At 47.9% G+C, this 11,338-nt stretch overlaps 1 protein-coding gene across 27 annotated transcripts in view; it reads left to right on the top strand.

Annotated features, from left to right (window-relative positions):
• The first annotated feature begins 760 nt into the window (after positions 1-760).
• Positions 761-11,338, top strand: part of CaMKII (Calcium/calmodulin-dependent protein kinase II) — a 113,078-nt gene continuing 102,500 nt past the window's right edge. For 9 of the 27 annotated variants that reach the window (XM_025308118.1, XM_025308111.1, XM_011144641.3 and 6 more), the window contains exon 1: positions 766-1,306. In XM_025308118.1, coding sequence (XP_025163903.1) covers positions 1,242-1,306 — 65 coding nt within the window. In that variant the 5' untranslated portion in view covers positions 766-1,241. Of the gene's footprint in view, positions 1,307-11,338 lie in introns of all 27 variants that reach the window. The other 18 variants (XM_011144647.3, XM_025308121.1, XM_019842356.2 and 15 more) reach the window with 5 other exon arrangements.

Raw genomic sequence — 11,338 nt, 5'->3', positions numbered from 1 at the left:
TAGAAACACCAAGTTCGCGATATCGCATGATGAGCATTTCCAAGCAAAATTCAACATGACGGATATAAATTTCCGATTAAGTATATATTATGCGCACATTTGCGCGCAATTGTACAAGAGAGTGGCTGCTAACGAATGATATCGTATTGAATGATGTAGTAATTATCACGAGTATCACGAAGAGAGAGAGAGAGAGAGAGAGAGAGAGAGAGAGAGAGAGAGAGAGAGAGAGAGAAATCTATTCGAAAGCGCGAAATTTATTTCGATACAATCGATCGTTGTTTGTTTTCTTTACTTTTGGATCGACGAAAAGCAGATCTCGCAGCGGCGTTGTTTGCGTTCCTGCGATAAAAACACACGTGTTTACACGTGCGATGTTTATTAATAAGAGGGCGTACATTTAACCCTGAATATAGTCGAATGTTACACCGTAATGCGAAAGACGGGATGTGTGTTGTTTCTCTGTTCGCAGAGAGAGAGAGAGAGAGAGAGAGAGAGAGAGAGAGAGAGAGAGAGAGAGATATCCAAGCTCATAATCGTCGGAGCAGTTCCCGATCTAGCGACTTGACTCGGACTCAGCTTCCAAGCATCGCCCGGCATCGCGTCGTCCGCGTATCCCTTTCGAGACGATCCCCGTTGAATCGCGAGTATGCGAACGAGAGCGCGCCGCAGCCACGGTTCGTTCGTCGGCCGCCATTGCCGACCTTACCTTGTCCGCCGCCCCCCCCCCCTTCGTCGACAATTCGTTGTTGTCACTACGCGAGTCAGTCGACGGTTTGCCGGCGAACAGTGCGGATGCGCGCGTGTTGTGTGGTATCTCGCGACGAGGCGAAGTAATCGCTTGCGAAGTAAAACGCGGAACGCGAGAGAAAAGAGAGAAGCGAAATTTTCTTCGCGTATATATCGCGCTGGCTGTCGTCGTTGACCGGTGTTGACGGTGTCTACGATTCGCGCACAGCCGCCGCCACCGCCGCCGCGGACAGAGGCGTCTCTCCCCCGTCCCGCTTCGCTCGGTCCAGCCCGTTTACCCCCACCAACTCGTCTCGTGTAGTCGTCGTCGTCGTCGCCGCCGCCGCTGCCGTCCCGGTGTTCGAGCAGCGCCGCGGCGGTTCCCCTCTATTGATCGAATTTGACCTGCGAAGTTTCCCCTAGCGCGTGTGTGCAGTACAGTGGCGGCCGGCAGTGGCTCTCGCGCTCGCGTTCCCGAGTGGTGCGGTTAAATAATCGTGAATAGCCTCGGTATGGCCGTGCCCACGGCTTGCACACGATTCAGTGACAACTACGATTTGAAGGAGGAACTCGGCAAGTAAGTACGAAATTTTGCCACTGTGCGAAACGAGCGCGAGCGCGAGCGCGAGAGCGAGAGAGAGAGAGAGAGCGATGCGCCGTCTCTTTCTACCGATCTCTCGCGCTCGCCGCTTCGTTCCGTTTTCGTTCTATCCGCTATCATGCTCCGCGACTAGCCTTTTACTTGTGCTCCGATATTGATACGATTCGCAATCACGAAGAAAGAGAAGCAGAGCGTAAGATACATAGGGATACGTAGGGAGATGGAGTGGGAGGAAGAGAGAGAGAGAGAGAGAGAGAGAGAGAGAAAGACAGCCGTTCATACCGGCGTCGCGCATCTAGTAACGATTCCTTTTTCGCGCCGGATAGCGTCGTTGACTGCGCGTATTCGCGCTTATTCGCACGCGAGAGTCGCGAATCGCGAGTCGCGTGTAAAAACGCTGATTCGCGATCATCACAACTCTCGCGATTACGTCCGTAGCAGACGACGCTGCGCGGTCCGCCATAACTGTTCTCTGCGTATGCAGGGCCTCTTCTTCGCCTTTCCTCCCCCCCACTCTCCCCCTACTCCCTTTTTGTACCGACCGTCGTTCTCTTATTCGTTCCTCTTGTCACCTTTTCTACTTTTTTACCCCGTGCATGCGTTTTCGCTTCGCTGTCGCATAAATAGTGCGATAAATAGTGTGTATCTCTCTCTCTCTCTCTCTCTCTTTTTCTATATCCGTCAATGTGCGTATTTCTTTCTCTTTTTTCCACCTCTGTGTCTCTCTCTCTCTCTCTCTCTCTCTTCATCATACACGCTCGCACGCGCGCGCGCGCGCGCGGGAGACACCCCGTTGCATTTCGTCTATATTTAAGCATCACGGGCCGTCTGCTCGTGGCTCAGCCTCTATATATAAAGCTTCAGGGCGCCTGTTACTCTCCGCTCTGCCTTCTTCTCGCGCTACGTTAGCCCCGCCGCGCCGTCGAGAAACGACAGGCGTTAGTATCGTACGTGTACGCGCGAATCTGTTAGCAAATCGATACCATGTCGTCGCGCCGCTTTTTACCATCGTCCTTCTCTGCCCTCCGCCCTGCGTGCGTTCTCCTTTCGCCTCACCCTCGCGCCGTCTCTCTATCCATTTCCGTCTCTTCCTCTAGCCATCCGCCGCCTCTCGCGCGTATCCGCCACCCTTCGCCGCATTCTTCCTTCTCTTCTCCCTCGTTCACTCTTCCTTCATCAACCCCCGTCGTTCTTTTACTCTCGATCGCAGCAGGAGCGGCGGCAGGTGGTTGCAGTCTCGCATGCCGTTATCTTTAAAGATTACTAGATCTCTCTCTTTTTCTCTCCCTCTCTCTCTCTCTCTCTCTCTCTCTCTCTCTCTCTCTCTCTCTCTCTCTCTCTCTCTCTCTCTCTCTCTCTCTCTCTCTCTCTCTCTCTCTCTCTCTCTCTCTCTCCCTCTCCCTCTCCCTCTCCCTCTCCCTCTCCCTCTCCCTCTCTCTCTCTCTCTCTCTCTCTCTCTCTCTCTCTCTCTCTCTCTCTCTCTCTCTCTCTCTCTCTCTCTCTCTCTCTCTCTCACGTCTGGTACGCCTTTTCTCGAGGTAAACCGCTGACCAGAAATTTCAATGTTATTTCTGTGCTTGGAATATGTACACTTGTTAAATTTACAATTTTGCATTATTAATACAAATGTAATGTGTATTAATATATTATAATTAGTACGAGTCACACGGTCAAGGATATGGTTTATGTGATCAAATACAAAAATATTCTTTCGTGATATATATTTTGCAGTGCAATATCGCGTTCAACATCAAATCTGATGTATCCGGTGTCTGAATCAGAGCGATGCGTATAATATTTCTCAGCTGATTACCTCGCGAATTTGGTCGCTAAAATTTTCAATATCCGTAGTTACGGTTTCCTGCGTGTTTTTTAGTACATTTTACGCAGCGACGAAAAGTTCCGGTACAAAAGTAATTAGACGTCGAAGGGTTTATATTATTTGAGCCGATACCATCCGATATGTCGATATAGACACATCTCTGCAATTCACGTTTGATCACACGTTCGACCTTGGCGTAAAATTACGAGCGAACGCCTGATGTTTTTTCCTAGTCGTAGCATTTCGGTGCAACGTATGTCGATATTTGTGTATAATACTGTCGTATCCCTTTTATCAAAGCACACTACTTCGTACTTGTTTGTGCTTTTTTTTTTTGCAAGGCAACTACGAGCCATCCCGACCTCTTTTTATTGCATTAACCCTTTCAATCTCGATGCCTTTTTCATAAAATAACAACTATTTTTAGTTGTGTTCTTGTGCATGTAGTAGTGTGAGGAAGGGGAGGAATTATTCCAAACTAAACCAATTTAAGATTGGGGCATTTCAGTTCCGTTCAGTTCAGTGGAGAACTTGAAAATATAGTGAAGAGTTTGTATCAACGGCAATTGACAAATTTTGTTTTACTATATATTGTTGATTTAAATGCCGTTTGACCATTTAGTTTAGATATCACACGTCTAATTTTGCCGAGATATTCCACAAGTATCCTCTATTTTTGTGTGACATTTTGAGACGACCTTTACCGTAAACAAAATTAAGATGTCGACAAACGACAAACCATCTTGGATACACACGAGATATCTCCTCCTGTGTATTTTTGCCTTTTCACACTAATCTTTTTAGAAAAAGTACTTTTAGTGTAGTATTTTTTACAAATGTAGAGAGAGAAAGAGAGAGAGAGAGAGAGAGAGAGAGAGAGAGAGAGAGACTAGAATAGAGCAGAGCAAGGAGAGATACATCAATATATCAATAAATCAGATTTGTTTCTAAAATAGATTAAAATACACGCAACTACGTCATTATTCAAAATTTTGCGTTACTTTAAATATTTTTTTGTACAGAGTATAACACATATGCTTTTTGTCTATCATATACACAGAAAATATATGAAAAAGTAATCGACATGTAATATACAAGAATATTAAAAAAATTATAAACTCTATTCATTTTAGTCCGATATTAATATTCTCCGTTTTTGTTCATTCTTTAAATTCGAATTTTGGAACGTATGTTTTGGATAGATTTGGGACGAATTGTTTTATTTCTCTCTCTCTTTCTCTCTCTCTCTCTCTCTCTCTCTCTCTCTCTCTTTCTCTCTCGTTTTGTCATGCTTGATGATATCAGGTTAATTAGTTAATTAGTCGAAATCGCAGTGTGAGGGATTGTGCGCGCGCTGCGCAATTTTCCTACATTTCTGAAATATTCAGACGTGGCGAGACAATATATTCGACCACACCCCCGCGCCTTTTCGGTGGAGTTTACGCCACGGTCGATAAGCGCGAAAGCTAGAGCATGCATAGAGCCTGCGTTATATCGAACCATCTGCTTTCTCTCTCTCTTTCTCTCTCTCTCTCTCTCTCTCGTGGCAGCACATTAGGCCTCTCGGAATGATTCTGTACCATTCGCGATGATCGCGTCGCGCGTAAAGTCTGCCAAACTTATCGAATGTCTTCTCGCAGCAGAGCTTGGAGACACAACAACACTGTACTTTTGTGCACGATTGAAATTGAGTCGTTCATTTTTGGAATCGTGTATAATTTTCTAATGAAATACTGTTATGTACATGCACGCACGCACGCACGCACGCACGCAGTTCTATTCTTTTGTTTGAAATTAAGCGCGATTAATTACACCAAGTAATTATGTCAATGACGAAACATCTTCTACACGTTATTTCCTCAAGCAGCTCATGACGAAACGGTGCTTGCTCATTATCATAAATTTCTTATAATCACACGAAGGAAGATGCAGCAGATAGCTTCCTCCTTGCGTTTGATCCGAATGACTTCAAGGGAGAAACACGCAGGTCACATGTAATGGCAACGACTTTAACTAGGCCGACTGTTGCAAACTGCGAATCTTACCCCGTCGCAATGCAAGGCAATGCTCGTAAAAGAACAAGAGGAAACGGAGCTTTGACTCTTTGATGAGCAGCTACGTTCGACGTTACGCGTACAGTAAACTTACAACTCGCCGACTACAGACCGGCCGAGGATTGTGTATAGGCTCGCAATTCCGCGTGTTCAGAATCAAACGTGTGTCACACTGTCTGATGTATCATTCTATATTCCGCTTTAAGACGTGCATTGCACTTTACGCGACGATGTCACTTGATTGTCACGTATCATAAACTTGGATTTATTGCTATTCACTACAAAGTAACGGCGCTTCGAAATATGATATGGCGCTTATCGTAAAGGCGCCTTTGTAGCGTGTCTTTCGAGTTTCACGAGCATCAGAGAAATTTTAAGTAAAAATTCGGGGAGAAAATGTTGGATCGGGATTTTTCAATCATTAATTCTGACGCTTCATCGCCGCATACATTAACATGTGTGTGTGTGTGTGTAGCATACGCGTTTGTGCGTCGCGAGTGTACGTGCGTTGTGCGTGGTCCGGCATAATCAAAACATTTCCCTCGTCTCGTGCGCGTTGAATAATTCAACAGTGCCCGAATGACGCGCAAAGTTGCGAAAATGCCGGATCGTTTCTTACCGATTATTGATTTTGTCGTGACGCGTGGCGCATGTGGCAATAAACGGAGAGAGAGAAGATCAGCGCGATGGAATTAAAAGAGGACACGTTTCTTTCTTCCGGCCAATGCGCGGCGGACGGACGAGCATTTCTCGCGACTTGCTCTCGCACGTCGATACGTTTTGGAGAAATACCGTTTCGCGAGAAGTTTGTACAAGGAAAAAGAAAAGAACAAAGGACGGATTTCGCGTCGCAAAATGCAAAGGCGCAGCACATTGGACGCGATCGGTCGAATCCGACCTTACTACGGCAACCTTATAAACTAAATTACGTGATTAGATCCACCATCGCTGTACATCGCGTGTCTCGCTCCGCTGAAAGAACATCCTTAAATAATAAAGCGCGGGCGGAGTAGCTGCATCGCGAATCGCGAGCTATAGCGACATCCAATCCGGCGGAGTGGAGGCGCCGCGCCGCGGCCGTTCGCGCTGCTGTACTCCCCTGTAACACCGCTAATTACGAGTGTGTAATTCATCTAGATGTCATCTACACGCAGCCATGTCGCGTGTATCCCCGTATCCCGTCGTCTCGATCCTCGAATCGATGCGACGAGAAAGCGGCCGCTTACGGCCAAACCGATCCGAATGTTGGTTTTGGCAACGGCCGGCACTGACATTAAGACCGAGGGTAAATATTGGCTCTATCGAAACCCACGAGGGAAAATGCCAATTCCCAGCGCGAAGTAGCGCCGCCGCTTCGCTCGTTTGCGCACCGACGAAGGTTTACTTACTTCTGGCCTCCGCAACCGCGCGTGTACATTTCGCGCATTTCGCAGCGAGATCACACGCGCGCAGATTCAACCCTTCTTCGATCCTGATCCGTCTTCTTCTCCCCTCCCTTTCCCCCTCATCCCCCCTCGCCTCATTCCGTCCGACGCGAGTGTTATTTTATCGGGGAGATCGATGCAGGAGGAAGACGCGCATCGTCGATAATATCAATGTAGCTTTGGCGTCGCGAGGCTTTTGCACTCGTATGTGCAAAAGAACCGGGTCGTTACTTGACGTTCGCTACAACGAGTATATAGACGGGGGGAACGGGGGGACAGCCGAGCATGGATGTAGGCATTTCCTTTTTATGTGTTACATACGCGTCTAGTTATTCGCCGCTTTTGAAAAAGGCAGAAACATCGCGTGTGATTACACTTAGCGTGTCCTCGCTGCCTGCGTGCCGCGCGGAACGCTAGGCGGCGGCCATTTCCTCCCCTCCGTCCCTTGCGCGCCTCACCCTTTTACCGATCTTTCCGGAGTTTGCCGGAGAATATGCGCTTCCGCGTGCACTCGAAATTTTGCTTCGACAAACATTCCCCCGCCCCCGCGTCTATGTCGCGCGTTCGCCGTGTAATTTCGCCATATTTTCGCGCTTCCTTCTGCTTTTCCGCAGCCGTGAGAATTACGTCGTGAAGCGAGAACACCCACTATCGTGTCGGGAATAAAAATGTAATCTTTAAAGATCATAAACATTGAAGAGGACAGCTGAAGACAGAGCCGTGCCACTTTTACGATCCGTTTTTGATCCGAGGAATACCCAAACACTTGGCATCAATATACAAATATACAAAGTCGAGTTCGAGTCGATGAATCGAGTATCGCATCGTCTCGATTCTTTATCGATCTCGCGATTTTCGTCGTCGAAACGTCTTCGACGTTTTCAACGACGACTCGAACGCTTCTGCGTTTGTATCGATGCGACATTTGAAATTCTGCGGCGTTAAATTGTATCTCGCATTCGAGGTGCATCGTCGTCGAGTAGACGGTCTAAATGGAGAAGAAAATACCGCTAGTCGCGGCGCAATATGGCCGTCGGAAGGAAGCCAGCAAGAGAGAAAGAGAGAGAGAGAGAGAGAGGAGATAGCCTTCCTCACTTGAAACTAACGATAAGCCAAAGAGCTGATCGAAGGCGATTCGCTTCTGCCGCGCGTCTTATCTCGCGGCTTCGATGCGCGTCGCAGCGGAGTAATAAAGGAGTAATAAACTCCGCCTCAATGGCTCGTCGATATCGATTTATCTGGACGGGGTTCGGTCGACCTTGCGCGACGGCTGCGACGATGACGAGAACGGTAGCGAGGACAAATAGAGAGGCGCGCGTTAGACGGCGCGGCGGGACGAGAATTTATTTGCGCGCGCGCGTGCACGTTCGCGTTCGCCCCGTCTATTTATTTATTTATTTTATCGATGCTTTTACGGTCGTGGGAATGTTTGCGTTGGTACAAGGAATTTTGGAGGCTTTCGCACGGTTTGTAGCCTTCGCGTATGGTCGCGAACGAGCTCGGCTGCTCTTGGTTTGTAGCGTCGCTTTAAGACTGCCTTTGCGTGCAAGAGAGAGAGAGAGAGAAAGAGAATTTCGTTCAATGGATCGTTTAATTTTACTCAATAAATAATTTAATTCGCTCAATAAATAATTTAATTTTACGACCGGATTTCGCGCACAGGAACATAGGTGCTCCTGTCGAACCGACCTGTCGAACCGACCTATCGAAATTGTGCACCTCCTTGATGAAGGCACGTGTCCGTCACTGCTGCTGCTGCTGCTGCTGCTGCTGTTACGCGTACGACTCGATCAGGATCAAAGGCCGTTTCCACCACGGGTTAGGGTACCATCTCGCGTACCATGTAGTGTAGCATCGTTTGCATTCTTTTCGCGCTCGGTAAACAATTCGTGTCTTGAATTCCAAGTTCCATCTTTAGCAAGCTCCGCGCACGTGTCAAGCATTATCGACATGGGCCAGAATTTACATTCGATAAAAACCGCTCACGCTTTGCACCAAGGAATACATCCTCCTCCTCCTCGAGGATGGATTTCTGCGTCGGATTCGAGCAGCCAAAAGTTGATTTATCTCGAAGACCCGGCAGAAGCCACTCTCGTTAGATCTGTCTGCGACGGCGCTAACACCGCGACGCCGGCCTGCAGGATCGATCCTGCGGGAGAGAGAGAGAGAGTTCGTAACACCGGAAACTCGATTCAGGTGAACCGAGCGGTACATTGCGAGGGTACGGCGACGGTGGCGGCGGGAGCAGCAGCAGCACGAGCTACGGCAAGGGACGGGAACTCGATTCGGTCGATCCGAATCCGGAGAAGCGAGGGCGGAGAGCCCGGATTCGGCGTCGGTCGTGCATTTAACGAGATTTCGCGGCCGTTGACCGTACCGTTGACCATCGCTTCGGCTGGCGATTAATTAACGTGCTGGCTAATGCCTCGCAATTATTATGCAGCGCAGAATGTGCACTTATACGCGTGTACTTTAGGCGGTATTAAGCGCGCGAGCTGCAGCAAACTGCGGCACCGAGCCGGCGGCAATGACTGCCCTTTCGCGGGCGAGTCCCCTTGCCGAGTCGAACGCTGCTGCAAATTAAGCAGCTGCCTATCGCGCCGATTATATGATGATTGCCACTTTTGAAAACTGCAACTTGGAGATACACCGCGCCGACGTACCGACGAAGCGTCGTTTTTGTCTCTCTATCGTAGAAACTTTTGGGCTCACGTACTCACAGATATTTTTCGGGCGAGAGGCGCCGCCGATTGTCACATTTATCGATGCGAATGACGCGTCGAGACTCTGGAATTTGTAGCTGCCCTGAAAACCGATCTATTTTGCACGGAACGATTATTTCTCAGATTATACTCGGATTTTTCCCTTGAGAAAACAGAGAAAGAACTATACCGCGCGCGCGACAGGTCGCACGCAACTTGGTGATCGCAAACTTTACGCAATTTTACGCAGTGATTCGTTACGTCGAGTTATCTGCCACGGAATGATTCATCACCGACGGCGCGACTCATTATACACGAGATAAGTGTTTGCGAAGCCTCGCCGACCAAGTCACGTATCACGGAATAAAAATAGCCTCATTTTAATGAAGTATTTGTCCCGCAAACGGCGACAAACGATCGATCTCATGTACGTAAATTGCTGAAAAGACGAAATGCATATTTGTTTCCACTCGTGTCGGTGTTGTGACAGAGGCATCTGGAAATCGCTCATTTTTCGCTGGGGATGTCGCTGGGTGGGTCCTGCGCTTCACGGATATTAATATTTCTTTGTCCCCGCCACGTGTCCCACCTGTATCATTAGGATTCGGTTGTTCTCGGCTCGACTCGTACTCGGCAGAACAGTCCTCCACGTGTCCCGCAGGGTCTTCCCGACGTAGAACGATCGATAACACCGCGCATTTTCGCGCGCGGTGGGTGTGTTTATCGCACGTACGCGCGCGCGCTCTCTCTCTCTCTCTCTCTCTCTCTCTCTCTCTCTCTCTCTCTCTCTCTCTCTCTCTCTCTCTCTCTCTCTCTCTCTCTCTCTCTCTCTCTCTCGCACAAACGGGTGAACGTCACGACGACGAACAATGCGTACCACGACCGGCCCGGCATACGAAGACGTATGGAATTGTTGCGTGCTTTGCGCGGTAGATACATAGTATTACAACCTCACGAATGCAAGCAAGTAGAGAGAGAGAGAGAGAGAGAGAGAGAGAGAGAGAGAGAGAGAGAGAGATATCGATTAATAGGTTAACATATCAGTACGCGAGAACGAAGGAGGTCGACGCGAACGTGCTCCAGTTTACTGGAGTTACACTCGAGTCGCTTCGCGGCTTGATCTCGCGAGCGTTGCCTTTGCCTTGCGTTCATCTCCTCTTATGGCACATCATTGCGACACTGTGGGGGTTCGATGTTTTCTGACAATGCCGAGATGTTTTTATAATTGTAAAACATTCAAGGGCACGCGCGCACTCGTATCAATTGCACGCCTTGATCCTCTCTCAACCCTTGCTCCTAGTATTGCACTAGAAATTTGTCCAGTAGATATTTTCTGTTGCATCGCATTATTAGAGAAATGATTGCACAATTATCTTCTTTCGTATGAACGGTTTTTTATATACGAAGCGCGATTCGTTCCTTCCTAATGTTATCAATAATTTGTGAGTAACATGATAAATAATTTTACACGTAATTTACATCCGCGCGCGCGCGCAATTTCCTGCTGCATGTCTAAGATGTAATATAGCATATTCCGCAATGACGCTTATTTTTGCGGAAGCGCGGCTATATTTGCATACGAAAGCGCTACACTCTCGCGCTCTCGGGCATAATTCGGTCCAGCCGGAGCTATAAATATAGAACGCATTAGCATAACATTCTAGTCGCGCTATTATCACGCGCGACTTATTTCAGTTTGCAGAGTTCAAGGAACCACGGAGGATTTACGTTAATTATTTCTTACTTTGTTTAGAGCGATCGATACACCTGTGTAGAAGGATGTTCTTTACATACGCGTCTCTAGTGTAGCGCTCTATTTTGCGCGGACTTTTATGCGTGTTTCTCAAGTTTCTTCTTTAAATGCGAAATATGTATGAATATATGAATAACTGTTATAAAGCGGTTGCGCGCAAGAGCGAGTAAATCGTTGCAATCGTTTTCCCAGTCTGAACGTTAAAGTCTTCTTGCTTTAAGAAACTGAATTTTAAAAAGAAAGTTCTTTTTTT

This window comes from Harpegnathos saltator, unplaced genomic scaffold (assembly GCF_003227715.2).
Source record: "Harpegnathos saltator strain DR-91 unplaced genomic scaffold, Hsal_v8.6 scaffold139, whole genome shotgun sequence".
In the NCBI taxonomy this organism is placed as follows: Eukaryota; Metazoa; Arthropoda; class Insecta; order Hymenoptera; family Formicidae; genus Harpegnathos; species Harpegnathos saltator.
The sequence above is the reverse complement of the archived record's forward strand: the minus strand, read 5'-3'. Positions and strand labels throughout refer to the sequence as shown.